Source organism: Dipodomys ordii, unplaced genomic scaffold (assembly GCF_000151885.1).
Source record: "Dipodomys ordii isolate 6190 unplaced genomic scaffold, Dord_2.0 Scaffold1, whole genome shotgun sequence".
Lineage (NCBI taxonomy): Eukaryota > Metazoa > Chordata > Mammalia > Rodentia > Heteromyidae > Dipodomys > Dipodomys ordii.
Genome location: NW_012267217.1, coordinates 48,422,064 through 48,441,558, shown reverse-complemented (window position 1 = coordinate 48,441,558; position 19,495 = coordinate 48,422,064). Strand labels below are relative to the sequence as shown.

Sequence of the window (19,495 nt, the reverse complement as noted above, 5' to 3'; positions counted from 1 at the left end):
TAGAATCCTGGTATAGGACCATCTGGCTAAAAGAAAAAGACCCTACCTGAAAACTAAACTCAATGAGGCTGGTGACATGGTCCCAATGGCCATCAAGCAGAAGTCTGAGTTCAAACTCCAGTATAATGTACCACAAAAAGAATAGGATAAATAGGAAAATAATATTTAGAGCTAACATCTTCTTACTCAAGCAATTTTGACTAGCAACATCAAGAATGAATTGAAATAGACCTATCACAGGGATGTTTGTGCTACAATGTGAATTATTTTAGTAGGATGTCATCTACACACTACTAACAAAACGCAATGCCAATGAAAAAACATTCTTTTTTTTGCCAGTTCTGGGTCTTGAACTCAAGGCCTGGGCACTGTCCCTGAGCTTCTTTTGCTCAAGGCTAGCACTCTACCCCTTGAGCCACAGGGCCACTTCAGCTTTTTCTGTGAATGTGGTACTGAGGAACTGAACCCAAGGCTTCACGCATGCGAGGCAAGCACTATACCGCTAAGCCACCTTCCCAGCCTGATGAAAAAGCATCTTTGGAAAGATGCAAAGACCCAGCACTACTTTCAATGTCTCCCTTACAGGCATCTTGGTCTCCCAGAGGTTCTAACTTCCCTTCCAGTAATGGAAAACGAGGCCCACACGAGTGACATCTCCCAAAGCCAGGAGCTCTCAGTGGCACTTCCTTTCCATCTCTATAGGTAAGGAATTAATCTCTGGTTCCTTTGTAAAGTCAGTGTTTAATGATTTCTGATTTACATGCCGTGGATAACCTGCCACAATTTCTTCTTTAGTGGGAGCTATGAGGGAGCAAAAGATGTGGTTTTGTAATTCAGTGCTTTATTTTAGCTCAAGGGACACATTTTCATGTGAAAAAAAAAGAGTAACAACAATTTTTACAGAAGAGATTTTTTTGGTTCCATTTTGAATTTTATTAAACAAAACATGAATATACAGGAGAATGTGAGGGGGCCTGGATTCTCCAGCAGGTCTTTTCTCCTAGGAGAGTTCATTTGGCTCTTAGGTACTCAAAATTTAGCCTAGAGAATAATCTTTCCAAGAGCCTTGACAAGATATGGTCTGGTCTGTTCTTATTCTTTTGTCTAGGACACATTATACAACTGTTTATTAACAAGTGATAGGAACTGGCACAAATCCATGTCAATGTGAGATAACATTCTCTAAAATCTATGGAAATTATATTTCGTAGGGCTTTAGGAAAAGAAATTCAGCTTTATTGTCTTGCTAGTAAGCATCCCCCCATCTAACAATAGTTTATTTTTGCTGCAGTCACCTTACTTTTCATTTTGACTTAGTGGACTTAGACATCCATATCAAAGTAAGTGAGTAGAATCTTAGATTTTTCTTTAAATGGAAACCACTTTAATAATTTTGACATAAAGTTTTGGGAATAGGATAAAAATTAGCAGTTGCAGCCAGGCACCAATGGCTTAGGCCTATAATTCTAGATACTTAGACAGCTGAAATCTGTGGATTGCTGTTTGAAGCCAGCCTGTGCAGATAAGTCCATGAGAGTCTTATCTCTAATTAACCATCAAAGCCCCAGAAGTGAAGCTGTAGTTCAAGGGGTACAATACTAGACTTGAACACAGAAGCTCAGGGACAGCTCAAAGGCCCTGAGTTCAAGTTTCAGGAGTACCATATATGTCTATATGCACATGTGCACACGTGCACACATACACAGCATTTTTTTCTCAAATAAATAAGTTTTGAAACAAGTTGGGCTTGGAGCTGTAACTAAATAAATACTATTTTATCAGATACTTAAAATAGCAAAATATTTACAGATTTCTCTAAAATTAAAGCTGAAATTTTAACTTTTACTAATAAATGCAATTTCATGTGTCGGCAGGCTTTCATACATTTGCATATATATATTCAATTAAACTTTAATTATTACAAAAATGTGGCTTTGTCTCCTACCTCATGTTAACTATGGCTATCTGTAACTTTATTTTAACACATAACAGTGCATAAATATATTTAGTGCTTTTGGTTATTAGTATTGAAGAAGACTAAAATTCATCTATTTACCAGATTATTTTTCTCTAGTTGCCTATTTGTTAAGAAAAGTGTTTGCTTTGATTGGTGGCATAGAGTAAAAAGTACATTAGATTAGAAAACAGAGTTATTCACTCATATTCACTGAATATTTACAAAAATTAATTCTAACATCCACCTTACTTTTTATGAAATAGTATTTGCTGGCTAAAGATATGCAAATAATTTTGAAAATATTAATTCATGCTTCTCTCTTTTACTTGTTGATCCATATGTATAAAATATCACTCACATAAAGCTATTGCCTTGGACACAGGCTCTTGAACGTGCCCTTGGTTTCAATGCTTTTCTTTACAAAATACCTACTTCTTCCATCATGCCTATTAGTTACGCACTTTGGGAGGGAGAAATGAAAGTGAAAATATGTTATTTCTCTCTCTCTCTTTTTTCCTAATCAGTTATTCTTTGTGTTTATGCTCAAACACTTAGGGATCATTTCTGGTCCAGTATTTCAAGAAGGAACTATTCATTTGAATATAAATGAAAATCTGAGGCGATGTAATAGTTGATTTATGATGGTGGTGGGACAGGATAAATTAATCACAAGAGGTCAATTTCTGTATCTTTCCTTTTCGTACAATTACGTTTCAAGCCGCATTTTAGGAGTGCGTTAATGTGCACCACGGGTGCGTTTTCAGGTGTAAGAGGCAACTGGAGATCTTCACAGTACAAGACAAGTATTAATGTTCCAATAAGCCAGGCCCTGGAGTCTTAATACTTCTTATGTTATTATGTTTTAAAACCATTAATATTGTACAATATGCCCTTCTTTGCTGGCATAGCCAACTTTTTGCAAATGAATCATAAGGCACACACAATACATTATTAGAATATTTTATATTATAAATACTAAACCCCATTTTTATTACTTTTTTAATAAAGAAATGTTGTTTTCTAATAAAGAGATTTTTCTCATTTTGGAATCCAACTTGGTACATTAGGTGCCCCAAAGAAATTATTGTTACATGTCATGAACAGATGATAACTCACTGTAACAGAGTCCTAATCTTACATATTTCTTTCTTCCTTAGTTTTTACTGGCTTCTTTATCTACAGCCTACCTTCTGCTTCTCTCATCTCATTTAACCCAGAGGCTGACTAGCCAATGAATTATTCAATTAAGCAGAAGCAATGCAGTGGGCAGAAAGGGACATTCTCTTCTTTTTGATACAAGTTACAATGAGCAGGCATTTCTCATTCACAGTTCTTTCTAGAATGTGTGTTGATATATCTTGTTAGAAAGGTCTTTTCTAAAACTATAGTAATATTCCAGTTAAGCAAGAATGGGCCTTTTGACTTTCACATGTCTCAGAATGAGGCTTTTGCTTTGTCTTCCTTCCATGTGGATTAGAAATTCCACGTGGATTTTTGTCTCCAAAATAGATTGTCTCCAATATATATATATAATCATCGTATTACTATAATTGTTCCCATATTGGCTCAAATTTTCTCCTTTTCTATTGGATTATTACATGGTTTCCCAATTGGTCTTCCTACTTTTTCCTTTTATCCTATTATTTGAGCCATGCCATTGTCTATTTTCACTTCAGTTATTTTTTGGATATGACCTCACATTTTTCCCTGGGTCTAGCCTTGGAACTTGATTTTCTTATTACAGCCTTCTGCAGAGCTGAGGTCATGGGTATGCACCACACACTTGGACATAGTTGAAAATTCTGCTCAATCCCTTCCAGTAAGTATCTCCTTTTGTTGGAGATAAAGGTCAAAGTCATTGACATGCGTTGCTAGAACATTATATGCACACATTCATCTGATTGCTTTAATTCCAGCCACAATGACCTCGTCCATCATGAGTCACCTGAGTCCTGCTTCCACCATTGAAGCTCTGAAGAGCAAGGGAGATTCTCCTCTCAGGCTTCTGCTTGGCTGCCCTCAGTTTTCTGACAGAATCCAAAGTCAATTTCACCTTTTTATTTAAGATTGCAATCCCTTCCTTTCTGTCTTCAAAGCCTTATTTTTTCCTCTGCCACATTTATCATTGCTATTTATTATATACAATCATTTATTACTATTCATTTGGTTTAATTTTACCTCTGCATAAAATGTCATTTATATTTTCTATTTTGCCCAGTGTTATAGCTTGATGCATAAACAAGCTTGTGCTCCATCTGCATTTGATGGATCAAAAACAAACCAACTTGTGAGGCCACTTGTCATTATGTACATGTCATCAGCATAACAACCAGCAATAAGCTGTCATCAGTAAATATGGTCACTGCTACTATACAGTGAAATCCTTTGTGGTCTTTTTTTCCTTTTCCTTCTTTCCTTCCTTCCTTCCTTCCTTCCTTCCTTCCTTCCTTCCTTCCTTCCTTCCTTCCTTCCTTTCTTCCTTTTGCTTTGTAATTTTTGTTGGTCATGAGGCTTGAACTCAGGGCCTGGGCACTCTCGGTGAGCGTTCATTTGCGAGGCTAGCACTCTATCACTTTGAGCCACAGTTCCACTTCTGGTTTTCTGGTAGTTAATTGGAGATAAGAGTCTCACAGACTTTCCTACCTGGGCAGGATTTAAACCACAATCCTCAAATCTCAGCCTCCTGAGTAGTTAGAATTGTAGGCATGAGCCCCAGGTGCTTGGCTTCTTGGTGTTTTTAAAATTTTTAAATTACATCATCATTAATGAACCAGAGTTCTACCAATGTACACACATAAATACTATAGCTTCATGTGTTCTTACAACTTTCAACTACTTTTTGGGCATTAATCTATATGTGTACAAGTCATTCAAGTAGAAAATATGGTTATTTTATAGGCTCCATCAGTATTGGAGTAGAAATTAAGGGTAATAGGCAAGAAAGGCCAAAGTAATTATATATATATATAAAATTATATATATATATAATTATATATATATATAATTATATATATATGAGAGCTGGAAAGCCATATATTATCAGCACAGAATTTTTAGCATCATCCATCTGAAAAATTTTGGGGACAGTTTAAGATTTGTCTTAATTGACTTACAAATATGCCACGAGATGAAAACATGTCACTGAAGAGCATTCACAGTAGACCTATGTTAGACTGGCAGGCTAAAATGCCGTGACTAATAGGCTGGAAATAAAATGTCTTAAACAAAATGGATGTTTATTTCACCATTTCTGAGTAACTCAGAGAAGGTTGGAGACTCCCTGACCTGAAATGGGGACTGTGGCTGGCTTGCTATCAAGCTTGTTGACAGTTGCTATCATTTAAGATAACTGGCATCTGAGCTACTGTGGCCAGTTATTGATACCTCATGCTGCCATAGAAACAACACGGAGGTGGTGTTATTATTCTAACTTCTTGTGTGTATTGAACTTAAGCTGGCAGATCCACATTTGACAAACAAGGAGGCTGAGCAGTACCATTTAGACAGACAGCCAAATTCCCAACTAGGGCGAAAGGCGAAGCAGGTTCTAGCGAAGGGCTTGTCAGTCTGCTACAGCCTCTTTCCCGTCAAAAACTAAAATCGTTGCCACCCTTTTTCACCCATGGAGAGTACTCCTACTCAGAAGGGACAATGCAAGATCCCATTTCATTACTCCGTCTAGCTTATAGGCAATGAGCTCTGGGCAGTACACAATCCATTCAGATCTGTTATGGAATATTGATAACCATCTAAAGAAAATCATGTGTTCTGTTCCCTGCTATCACTACCATAAGCACAGTAGCAGTGTTGGCCAAAGAGAATAATTTCTCTCCAAACTACAATATAGAAAGTCAAAAAATGGGCAACATCTATCCATCTGTGTGTTGATAATCCACAAGGACTGAGCCCCTGGGCAGGGGTCCTGAGTAACTTAGAGCCATCACACTGAAGAGGGAGCTTTGACTGAAACATGGTTGCTCCAGACAGGAATGCCTTTGCTCTCTGTGGTCAGTGGTGTCTATTTTGTTCCACGGTCAATTCTGATATCCTCAATGGTCATATCTAACATAGGAAGTGGATTCTATTTCCTACTTAGAACTAAAAGTCCATGTCCTTTGCTGTAAAATAGGGGACTCCGAATTCTCTTACAGTTTGAGCCAAGTAACTACAAAAAGAGACATAGGAATTTTTTTTACTCAATACAATTCTCTAAAAAGTTTAGCACATCTTTAATGCATATGCTTCCAAGCATGGAAATGTAGCAGATATTATAGATTACCTGATCATTTTTTCTTTCTCCATACAATCTCTGATATTTCTCAAAACAATACACTTAGATAAATGGACAGCAAATTGATATCTCATCTTTACAGGCTCAAAGCTGTCCCTCCTTTATCTTTTATCCTCATTGCAAACCAATTCGTATTCTCTCCTCTCTCTTACTCTTATTCTCTCTTTCACTTTCTCTTTCTTGCCCTCTTTTTGTCTTTATGTTCAAGTGATTCTGGATTTGAATTTGCAGCTTTAGGTCTTGCTCAGAAAATGCTTTACCCCTTGAGCCAAACCTCAGTGCTTTCTACTTTTTTCAGAGATGTAGTGATCAGAAGTTTGACAAATGATTTACAGTTTCTTAGATGAAACAAGTAGACTGTTTGCTAGTTACTTAACTTACCTTTTTTTTTATTGTGAAAATACTGTACAGAGGGGTTACAATTACATGGGCAAGATAATGAGTACATTTCTTATCAAGCATTGTAGCCTCCTCCTTTGTTTCCCCTTCCCATCCCTCCCTTCCTCTTCCCACCTACCCTCGCCTCCCCCTCCCCACCCCCCCCACCAAAGGTGTAAAGTTTATTTTTCAACATAACATCTTGTACATCTCATTGTTGTAATGGGTCCACATGTATCCATATTTAAACAATTTGTTTTTTCTCTTCCCCTCCACAAATTATACCAACATCAAATACAGTGAAAACAGGAGTTATACCGTGGGGGAGGGACATACAAAGCAACAAAAAATCATCTTATGAATATGTTAGAAACAATAGCAAGCAAGAAAAAAAACATTTGAGTCCTTAACTTGGGGTTCATTTCACCTAACATCAACTTATCTAACCTTTTCTGCTTGTCTCAAATTATTGCAAATAAGGGAAAGCATGGGACCTATGTTTCTTTGGGCCTGACTTACTTCACTTAATATAATTTTTTCCAAGTCTTTCCATTTCCCAACAAATGGGACAAAGTCATTCCTTGTTGTATCCTATTTGTATACATAATAGATTGTAGTGAGCTTCATATATATATGCATATGTATATGAGACAGTTATTTGAATATTTATTGTAAACATAATGGATTTAGCTATCTGAATTAAGATCAAAATGTACAGTACACCTTCCTCATCCACAAAAATGATAAAACAGGTGATATTGATCAGGACTCATTGTATTCATATACTGTTTTGAATGGCATCTCCTTTGTACATAAAGATAAAAAATAAGATTAAAATTATTTGACTAGGAACACATATAGAATAAATTGCATTATTTTTTGAAATTTGTGAATTTCTGAGAAGCATTTAATTAGGAAACAGAATGATCAAAATTAAGCATAAATCAAATAATTTTCATCACACCCATGTCTATTAAACTAAATTCCACAGCGGACCCATGGAAGGTACAGTGGGAATTGTGACTTTAAACTGTGTTCTTTAAAGGAAGCATTTGTTTTTATTCTGTTGAAGACAAACAGCTTCTCAGTGAAGCAATGCTAATCTTATTACACAGGCTTGATCTGGCTGCCTATTTTTTAAAAGGAATTATTATATCAACAAAGATTAATGGAGTTAGAAATGGATTTCACTAAGATTATTTAAGTAGCTCTCTACAAATTTTATCAATGAATAATTTCTTTATAATGTTTCCCAGTGGTAGCACTGAAGGAGAAAAAGCAGCATTACTCATATACATACAAAGAGGCAGACCGACAGATATAGCAACAAGAGTCAGCTCATGTTTAAAGAATTCTTACCTGTTAACATCCCAGATTTTACTCGTCATATCCAATGAAGCAGAAGCCACAAAATTACCACAGGAGTGCCATGTGCATGACCACACCGCATGGCTGTGTCCTTCCAAGGTCAAAATGCAATCGCCTTTAGCTAGGTCCCATAATTTCACAGTTGTGTCACCACTTGAAGTAGCCAACTTGTTTTCACTGTTTGCAATAACATAAAAAAACAAGAAAATTTGTTTAAAGCTTAATTTGTAATTTTTTTACAAATAGCTGTATTCTATGAATTAAGTATGGATATGAGTTTGTTTGGTTTTTGCTTTTAGGGACAAACCTAAATATTTTAAACTAATGATCTTATTTGGATTGATGCATTTTCTTACTTGGGTTATTCAAGCAGTGAATGACATTGACTGATTTGTCTAGATTACTCTAAATTCATTAAACTCATTCTATAAGTCCACTAACTATGAATTTTCTCTTGTATTTCTCTTGTATTTCTTAAGATTACATGTTAGGCATTGTATGAAATGTGATCTCAGAGTCAAGAAAATAAGTCATTGTTGCTGGCGTATGTTTACACTAGTTAAAAGGTCCAAGAGTCTATTTTGGGATAATGAAGAAGGCAGAGAATTGAGACTGCGATGGCCTATGGGCAGCATCATGAAAATGAAAGAGAACTGGACTGTTGCGTGGTTAAGGATGTCACTGCATTTTCCGTTTAGATGGCAAAGACACATGTAAAAAGCAGCATCTTTCCAATAGTGGAAACCAAGGCTAATTTAAGAAATGTGTGGCTGTCAACATGAGGAAACAGAGATATTTTGGCAAAGATCAGCTTGCAAAAAATCTCACTTTCATCATCAACTAGCCATCCTCTGCACATGCACTTCTATTTCTCCCCACAATTAACTTTCCCCCAAGGAATGTTAATGAACCACTTCCCCTTGTCCCCAAATTGGGATTTGGGCAGAGAAATATGTTTTCCTTTTCACCTATTTTCTTCTTCTACATCACGTTTTATGATTGTCCAATTGCATACTCAGTAACAACTTCAGAATGAACAAGTGCATGAATGTATAAAAACAGGAGTGATTTGTACTAGAAATGGAGAACAAAAAGTCCCTAGTAATCTCTAAAAGTAGGATCAGGTAAAGTGCTTCCTTATTATTAGATTTGCTTCTTTTATGCTGGGAGAAATTAAATTTTCCAGTTGCATAGGAGAAACAAACTCTAGGGAGGGTTAACAGTGCTACAGCAAGGATAAATGACAGTCAAATATATTCTCATTAATGTTAGAAAGAAATGTCCTATGTCAGTGGCTCACACTTGAGTTTGTAGCTACTCAGGAGGCTAAAATCTGAAGATTCTGGCCCAAAGCCATCCTGGACAGGAGAGTTTGTGAGTCTGTTATCTGTAATTAAGCACCAAAAAGTAGAAGTGGAGCTATGGCCCAAGTAGCAGAATGTCATCCTTGAGTGGGAAAACTATGAGATAGATTCCAGGCCATAAATTCAAGCTCCAGTACCAACACACACACACACACACACACACACACAAACACAAATAATAACAATTTTAATTCTCAAATTATCATAGTTGAGATGCAATATGAGGATAAGTCTTCATCTCTAGAAAATTAAAGGTCCTCTCTAATGCAATCATCAGTTATGTTTGCCATTCAGAATTTTAGCTTTTAAGATTGAGTACCAAACACTTTATTTTTAGAAAGTCCAAGCAAATATTGACAGGTATTGCACTGAATTTGTAGATAGCCTTGGGAAGTATTGGCATTTTCACGATGTTGATCCTTCCAATCAAGGAGCATGGGAGGTTTTTCTACTTTCTAAGCTCTGTTTTGATTTCCTTTTTCAGGTTTTTAAAGTTTTCATCATAGAGGTCCTTCACTTCTTTGGTTAAGTTAATTCCTAGGTATTTTATTTTTTGTTTATTTTTACTTTTTTATTACGAATCGAGTTGCTTTCCTGATTTCAGCCATGCTTTTCTCATACAGAAAAGCCATTGATTTTTGAGGGTTAATGTTATACCCTGCTACTTTGCCAAAGTTTTGAATCAGCCTGAGTAATTTGGGAGTAGAGTCCATGGGATTTTTTAAAAACAGGATCATGTCATCTGCAAAGAGGGAGAGTTTTACTTCAGCTTTCCCTATTTGGATCCCTTTTATATTTGCAACTTGACTTATTGCTGTAGCAAGACATTCTAATACTAAATTGAAGAGAAGTGGAGAGAGTGGACATCCTTGTCTCATTCCTGAGTTAAGAGGAAATGGCTTTAGTTTTTCACCATTAAGTATAATGCTGGCTGTAGGCTTGTCATATACAGCCTTTACTGTATTGAGGAATGTTCGTTGGATTCCTAATTTATCCAGAACCTTCATCATAAATGGTGTTGGATTTTGTCAAATGCATTTCTGCATCTATTGATAGCCATGTTGTTCTAGGAAAAACTCTAGGTCTCCTTGGCACAGGCCAAAATTTTCTTAATACAGACCCAGAACCACAACAAATCAAATTGAGGTTGGACAAATGGGATTGCATGAAATTTCAGGGCTTCTGCATGGCAAAGAACAAAGCTAGCAAGATCAATAGAAAGCCCATGGATTGGGAGATTTTCACTAGCCATACAATCAACAAGAGTCTCATATCTAAAATATACCTGGAACTCAAAAACAAACCCTCAAAGAAACAACTGCCCAATAAATAAGTGGGCTAAAGACTTACAGAGAAACTTCTGTGAAGAGAAACAAGGATGGCCAATAGACACATGAAGAAATGCTCAACCTCCCTAGCCATAAAAGAAATGCAAATCAAAACAACATTGAGATACCACCTTACCCCAGTTAGAATGGCTAGAATCAAGAACGCTAATAACAACAGATGCTGGAGGGGATGTGGACAGAAGTGAACCTTACTGCATTGTTGGTGGGAGTGTAAACGTGTTCAACCACTTTGGAAAGCAGTATGGAGGTTCCTCAAAAGACTCTACATAGAGCTCCCCTATGACCCAGCAATACCACTTTTGGGCATTTACCCAAATGATCAAAAACAAGACCATACTAAAGCTACCAGCACAACTATGTTTATTGCAGCATTATTTACCATAGCTAAGATATGGAACCAACCCAGATGCCCCTCAGTAGATGAATGGATCAAGAAAATGTGGTATATATACACAATGGAATTCTATGCCTCCATCAGAAAGAATGACATTGCCCCATTTGTTAGGAAATGGAAAGACTTGGAAAAAATTATATTACGTGAAGTAAGCCAGGCCCAAAGAAACATAGGTCCCATGGTTTCCCTTCTTTGCAATAACTAGTATATGTCTGAGACAAGCAGAAATGGTCAGATAAGTTGATGTTAGAAAAAATGAACCCCAAGATAAGGACTTAAATGTTTTTTCTTTCTTGCTATTGTTTCTAACATATTCATAAGATGATTTCTTTGTTGCTTTGTATGTCCCTCCCCCATGGTATAACCCCTGTTTTCACTGTATTTGATGTTGGTATAATTCATGGAGGGGAAGGGAAAAAAAAACAAATTGTTTAAATAGGGATACAGGTGGACCCATTGCAACAATGAGATGTACAAGACATTATGTTGAAAAATGAACTTTACAACTTTAGGATGGGGGAGGGGGGTAGACGTGGATGGGGCAGGTGAGGAGAGATGAGACGGGATGGGAAGGGAAGAAAGGAGGACGCAACAACTTGATCAGAAATGTACTCATTACCTTGCTCATGTAATTGTAACCCCTCTGTACAGTATTTTCACAATTAAAAGAATAAAAATAAATTTAAAAAATCCAAGCAAATTAAAACAAAAAAGATTAGTTGTATCTTTTTCTCAGATCTATGTTTCTGATGAGTTGGAAGAGTATTAATGATGAAAATCTTAGTCCATGTTAACAATACTTTGGGGAGAATAATGGAAGGGGTGACATTGCTAAACATGCATTGTACCCATAACTTGACTTATGGAATTATAATCTATTTGTACAACTAATTAATCATAAAAATGTTCAGCTATATTTAATATATAAATGTACATTTTAACATCTACTCATGATCACAAAAATTACTATTGATGTATTTCTGCATATGGTTGGACATATTGAACAATTCTAAACCATGTGTCTGCAAGAAAAACAAAAGTCAGCATTAGAAAAATTACATCTGGAATCAACTATTTCTTTATGAGTATCATAAACTGATTCTTAGTTCATAACAAAGATAAACTCTATTGGCATAAATTTTAGTATATTAAGATTATAGCTCATGAGTATAATAAACTCACCTAAGTCCAAAATAAATATGATATGAATTACTAAAGATCTTTTGATGTGACTTGTATTTCAAAAACATGACTACAAATAAGAAAAAAGTTAAATGGTACAATGAGAGATCAGCAAAACCCAAAATGTTTCTTTGCAAAATTTAATAAATATATTTATACTAGGGATGAAAAAAATTTCTGCCCCATCTAACAAGGCAGATAGGAAAGAGATTTCAATGACTATAAATAATATTCTTTTCATTTTACTACCAAGTAGATTTTTTTCATATAAATTGTACACTAACAGGTTTTTAGTTATTTCCAATTAGTTAATAAACAAATATTTATTTTTTGTTTTTAACTTATGATATAGTAAGAATCATTAAATATAACCTCTAAACTGTATATTTTTGACAAAGGGATAACTTGATAAAGGGATTCTCAAGAGGTAACTTAACCAGAACCTTGTATATTTGGTCAATTATCAGTATAAAGTTTCTGTTTGGGTTTTTGTCTTTCTAACTGTAGTCTTTTTTTGTCTTTTTTCTTTTTGGTACTGCGGATCAAACTCAGCTGTCACACTTCTTACACAAGTGCTTTGCCACCTAGCTCCATCCCAGCACAGGATAACGTTTCTGGGAAACTATTCTGCATTAACATTTAAGTTTGAATAAAATTTGAATAAAATAGATCTATAATGCCTATAATGCGAATAAGCTTCATCCAAGCAGTGGAAGGCCTCAAGAGAAAAAGAAGTTTCTCCCAGAAAGAAAGAATTCTACCTTCTAATTGGTTTCCAGATTCAAATTGTGATATCAAATGTCAATTCTTCCTTGGGACCTGAGCCTGCTTGCCTGCCTTGCGAATCTTCACAATTACTTAGGTCAAGTTTCTCTCTGGCTCTCTATTTTCTCTACACACACACACACACACACACACACACACACACACACACTATAGATGAATACAGACTCTCTGGTCTCAAGTGTAAGAAGTGAGGCCACAGAGAAACTTCTGAATGTTTTGTTATGTTTAATCTGCAGGTAAACATAATGTAATTGAAGTATTGCATATAGCTGCAAAAATTAGAAAACACTCAAAAAGTATAACAGTAGCAAGGATAAATACGAAGACGTCACACAAGGCATAGTAAAGAGCAATGGAAATCAATTAAATATAGCCACATAAAAGTATTTATAAGGCCAGGCATTGGTGACTCATCCTGTAATCCTAGCTACTCAAGAGACTGAGATCTGAGGATCACAGTTCGAAGCCAGTCTAGGCAGGAAGGTTCTTGATACTCTTAATTCCAGTTAACCACCTAAAAACTAGAAATGGAACTGTGGCTCAAGGTGGTAGAGCACTTGACTCAAGCGAAAAGGCTCAGGGATCGCACCAAGACCTTGAGTTTAAGCCCCAGGACTGACAAAGAAATAGTTTATAAAGATACTACATTGATGGAAAAATAAAATCTTGATTGTGGCATAGTTTCTAAAATATTTTAATATATCAATGTAAGATATATTCAAATATAAACATATGCGAACACATGCATGAGAGTTTTTCTAATCTTAACACTACATATGTTTATTTTTAACCGAGAATTTCCATTTTAATTAAAAATGTGTAGCAAATTTAATGTATGTACATATACAGTAAAACCTAAAAAATTACACAACACAGCCATACGTTTGAATATTAGCTCGTAAAAGGTGAGCACATTTCTTTGCTCCAGTCTAATGAATTCTGTTTTTCATGAAAAGCAAACTCTGTCAACGGTTCATGTACAATAATCACCAAAAGAATAACAACACAAAACAAAACCCTGTACTAGCTTACCACTCTCAGTGCTCTGAAAAGAAATCATGAAGTCTTGGCTGTTTTTTTTTTTTGAGTGATTGAGTTGTAATTTTTTATTTTGTCTTTATTTTTATTTTCTATTGTTACTGTAAAGGTGATGTACAGTACACAAGTTGGCAGATGCTGAAAGGTGTGACATTAATCAAGACGCATTGTAGTCATTAATTTGTAACTGGCAACTCCTTTGTACAATTAAAGTTTATTTTAAACAATAATTTTACAAAAACAAGATGATAATATTCAACATGCTCAGGCTGACTCATTACTTTGAGGTTCTATGTAGAGGAGAGGGTTGAGAAAATAAAAATGGATAAATTATATCTACTGATTAGCTTGTATTACAAACTGCTTCAAGTTTTAACACGGAACACACTCGTTTCCTTTTGCACATGGTTTGGACATCAGCTTGGCAGCAGCTTCAGCGTGGTGTGGCTGGGGAGGGAGGGAAGCTTTGCTTCCTAGGGGAGTTCTGCTGGGAAATTCCAGTCTTACTCAAGTGCTTTCTGAGGCTGGGTGGTGGCCGCCATGGGTACACATTCCATCTGCCTAGTTGACATTGGCAGACATCCTATTGGTTAAGGTATGTTAAATTGGTTAAGGTATAAAAAACATCTAAGTGGAAAAATATATTAGTAGTAGTAAATGGGAAATATTAGAAAAAAGTACTTGAATACTAATCTAATTGATCATAATAATTTTGTGGTAGCTATGGTCTGGATTTCTCTGGTACTTTTTATGATTTGTATATTACATATGTATCACATGTTTATTTACATTGCATATATTTTATGATAAAATTTAATATAGACCTGAACCAGGAAAAGGCAAAATAATACCACTAAAAGAGCTTAAAGCTTATAATGTTAGATTTGTTGGCTTTCCTCACTTAATCCGGATATATGTCACTATTCACAGCATCTATCTACCAAAGTATTTGATCTCATTTCTTTTCTAGAATAAAATTAAGAAGAATATTGAAGCGCACATTTAATTAATTGATGTCTGAAGTATCTTAATAAACTCTGGCAGCAAAGAGAAATCATGAAGGCAAAGTAACATTGCTAAATCACAAAGTATTTCAATACTATTATTTTCATTAAAAGTGTGGTAATTTGTCAGGAAAAACATTATGGGTTGCAAAAATTATTAGTTATTTCATCAGCCTATGACATCCAGAAGAGTATGCTGCATACTGGTTATACATGCTGTGTGTTAAGTGCATATTCAAATGGTTCCAGCTCTCCCAAAGTAGCTTTCAAATCTTCATAAAACTTTGTATTATATTTTTCTTGGTAATTATTTCTGCTCTCTAATTTCACTGCTAGGAGGCTATTTCCCCCATGTCTCTCAATCCCATCCTGTCGTCCTAGAGAGAATACTGCCAGGTGAAAAGTGTTCTTTACCCTTCTCCAACACCAAGTGCAATGAATCTCATTTTTCCTGCAGCTTAAAAACAGTCCATGGATAAACTATATTAACTTTGTCACACAAACTCATATTTTACAGTCAGTAAAAATCACTTTTGAAATACTTTATTTTTCCCTTCATTGTTCTAATGCTTTCATGATGACCACCGATCCTCAGAACGTTTGTGTAAACTTTGCATTGAGGTTTTGCTTTTCGTTGCTAAAGCTAGAAACTTCCTTTAAGTCCTCAAACACAGAATAAGGAAATAAAAAGGAGAATGGGATGTGGAGTTCATATTTCATTCTGGAGACAGTACCTCCAGACCCAGGCTTTCTCTGACCTGGCTCTGAAATGAGTGCTTTTTGTAGAATGAATGTATTTCAGGCACTGCAAAGTCACCTGAATCCATGGCTTGCGTACGTTCAATTCTACTTTTATCTCAGGGTTTCATCATTCACCCAAAGAAATGCAGGAGGTTGCCAAGCATGTCTGATTCTGTCTTCAAATTTTGGTGTACATGATGTTTTATTCCTGACTTTATTTCTGTTTTAATTGAAGTTGGGTAGCATCAACCCTTCATGAGCCACCTACGGTCCACAACACAGCTCACATAGTATCCTATAACTTGTATACTTCTTTCATTCACAGTTTTACAGATATGCAGAGGTAGTTTACATTTTCTCTTGATTTGTGTCCAAATATGAGATCTTATTTCTATTTCTATCTCTATGCTGTGTATTAAACCTTAAAGTTCATGTAGAGTAGAGAACAGAAATTTCCCATTTATAGGCAATTAGTGGAAGGACAATATATATGTTGTTCAGTGTAGGGCAAACTGTTGACTTGGTGGCATGAATGACATATTCAGTTAGGAAAGAGATTTCAGTTGGAAATATTATCTGTGAATTAAAGTTATATGAATCACAAATTTAAGATTGTATGTAGGTAGTGTTTGTAAGATTGAGGTATTTAGTGGTGATATAGTTGTTTGGCATGCATCAAGGCCTGTATTCAATCCCTAGAATTGCAAAAGAAGAAAAAAGTTCATGTTTCATTACATCTTGGTATAAAAGTTCATGAGAATGTAGTATTTCAAAACTACTAATACAGTTGTTTTCATTCTGTTTTATCATTTGTATTGATATGTGTTTAGGTTGTAGATACAAAATAACTTAACATGATAGGTGACCTGACTATAATTGATGTAGAGATCAAGAATAATGGAATTAATTAATTAACCTGGAAATAAAATAAAATATGTCCTAGAAATAAAATTAAAAATGTCCTAGGAATTAAGTCAACCTTTTAGAATTATAAGTCTTTGGGATTCATTGCTCATTGAGATTTTATTGTATTATATATGCTTCTGAATATTTGCTATGTTACTATTAACATACACATATCAAATAGACACATGAATATGACATTAAAATTGACTAGTCTTGAAAAACATAACCTTGGATATTCAGAACATTTTGACATACATGTCTGGTTAAAATCTGTTTTTTTAACTTTTCTTGTGAAGTTTCTATGCTTATCTCACTTTTTGTCTAAAATATTATTTTCAGGACATAATTAAGGTATTTTAGATACATCAAGACTACCACACTTGAGGCTTTCTCTGCTTTTACAAATATATTGAAGTTCTTTTTTATCTTTATTGTAAAGGTTATGAACCTGGCGGTTATAGTTACATAAGTAAGGTAATGAGTACATTTCTTTTTAAACACTGTTACCCCTTCCCTAATTTTCTCCTGCTTACTCCTCCTTACTCCCCTCTCCCCAAAGTTTTATACTTCATTTCCAACATAGTGTCTAGTGAGTATCATTGTTACATTAGTTCACCCTTTATCCTGCTGTTTCTATGATTCTCTTTCCATTCCACAGATTGGATAAACTTATATATAAGACAAAGGGTACAGAAAACTAAAACAGAAAAAAATAGAAATAACTGCATACAAGACATAATAAGAACCTCTTGTTTCCAATTCTTAGAGTTCACTTTGATACATTCATTTTATATGGTTTTATGCACTTAATTATTGAGTTGTTATGATCCTCTGCTAAGACATAGACATATTCTAGTTATTACAAATGAGGGAAACCATGCAACTACTTTGAAAATAACTAATTCTATATAGGAAACTTCACCAAAGAATAAAACCAGTGTTTAACTGATTATATGATACCTTTATTTCAAAAAATTCTTAAATGAGCTGTATTATTCATTCCACAAAACTCAAGTAGGACCTATTATGATACACACAGAATGGAGCCCTGATGCTAGTGAAATAGTATTACAGGAGAAACAAAGCTCTTGTGGCTATATTCTGCTGAAGAGAAAAACAAACTAATAAGGTAAATCAATCAGTAAGGTAGTTTTAGCAGCATTTCATATAGTCCCATTAGTAGGCCAAACTCCAAAACCGTTATAACCAGTAGCTCCCAAATTGCCCTTCTTGATAATACCCTTAGCATTCTACAAGACTTTCAAAAAAACACTTAGTGAATGAAGTGTATGCAGGTCACTGGTGGCTCATGTCTGTAATCCTGGTTACTCAAGAAGCTGAGATCTGAAAATCATGGCTGGAAGCCATCAATCCCTGACAGAAATGTCTGTGAGACTCTTACTTCCAATTCACCAACATAAATACAAAAGTAGAGCTCTGGCTCAAAAATGGTAGAACATTAGCTTTGAGTGAAAAGTTAAGGGACAGTGCCTATGCCCTGAATTCAAGCCCCATCACACACACACACACACACACACACACACACACACACCACACACACACACACACACACACACATCCTATTTAAGCTATTCCTCTCCTCAGAACTCTCTCCAGCAGTGTCTCATCTTTCAAAGTAAAAGTTAAGACTTTAATTATAAAATAAAAAGCTAACAGATTCATACACCACACAATTAGCATGTACTCCTATTGCTCATATTCTCTCTTTTCTCTCTGGGATGTGCTTTCCCAGCCAAGAGCAGGATCCCTTTCAACTAATTGCAAGTTCCCTCCCTTTACTCAGGGCTGTAGGGACACATTAGGGAAGGTTAAGTTGTGATCTCACCTCTGACACTTTGCCCTTTCTGCAAACATCTTTGTTTTATTTTTAGTAATAGTTATCCTTATTAACTTACTATTAATTTTACTGCTTCCCCTTGATTTTCATCATTCTCATGTTCTTCCATTTCTCTAAGTTTGGGCTTTAACCTAGTTCTTTATTCTTTGGTATATACAAAGATAATGAATGCCTTTAAGTCAGATTCCATCCCTGGTCTAAACTCAGTTATTACAGATGAATATTTTTTTAATAAAATCTTTAGTGCCACCATCTTGCAGAGTTAAAATCACCATTTCCTCAGGCCTAGATAGAAATACTCAGACCTTGCCCTTGCTTCTTGCAAAACTCTGGTAAAACCCTCATTTTCACTCAGTGCAGGACCAGCTTCTTTTTCATAGGCACAGCCTGACATAAGGCTCTCTACTTCCAAGCTCCTTGTCTGTTTCCGGGGCTGTGCTCACATGCTTTATAAGGCAGGGAAGCCACTAATTAAGAATGTACGTTTTTCCATATGCATAGGATTTCGCTACTCCATCTTAGATTTGGGTTATATAACAAAGGTAAATATTATGACTCTGCTTCTCTGTTTCTTAGGTATCCTTCAACCTGATATGTCCTATTATGTTAACATGTATTTTTTGTATATATTTTTATTGTAAAGATACGGTACAGAGGGGTTACAGTTACATGAATAAGGTAATGAGTACATTTTTAATGGAGCATTGTTACCTCCTCCTTTGTTTTTCCCCTACCATCCCTTCCATCCCATCTCCCCAACTCCTCCCTCCTCCCACCCTCGAAGTTGAAAAGTTTGTTTTCAACATAGTGTCTTGTACATCTCATTATTACAATGAGTCATCCTATATTTTTTTTTGGGGGGGGTCCCGTCATGGGGCC

General features: G+C 35.5%; 1 protein-coding gene across 2 annotated transcripts in view; it reads right to left on the bottom strand.

Moving 5' to 3' along the window:
* Spag16 (sperm associated antigen 16) overlaps window positions 1-19,495 on the bottom strand; it is a 775,427-nt gene that overhangs the window by 395,242 nt on the left and 360,690 nt on the right. For both annotated transcript variants that reach the window (XM_013028752.1, XM_013028820.1), the window contains one exon: window positions 7,986-8,171. In XM_013028752.1, coding sequence (XP_012884206.1) covers window positions 7,986-8,171 — 186 coding nt within the window. The remainder of the gene's footprint in view (window positions 1-7,985; window positions 8,172-19,495) is intronic.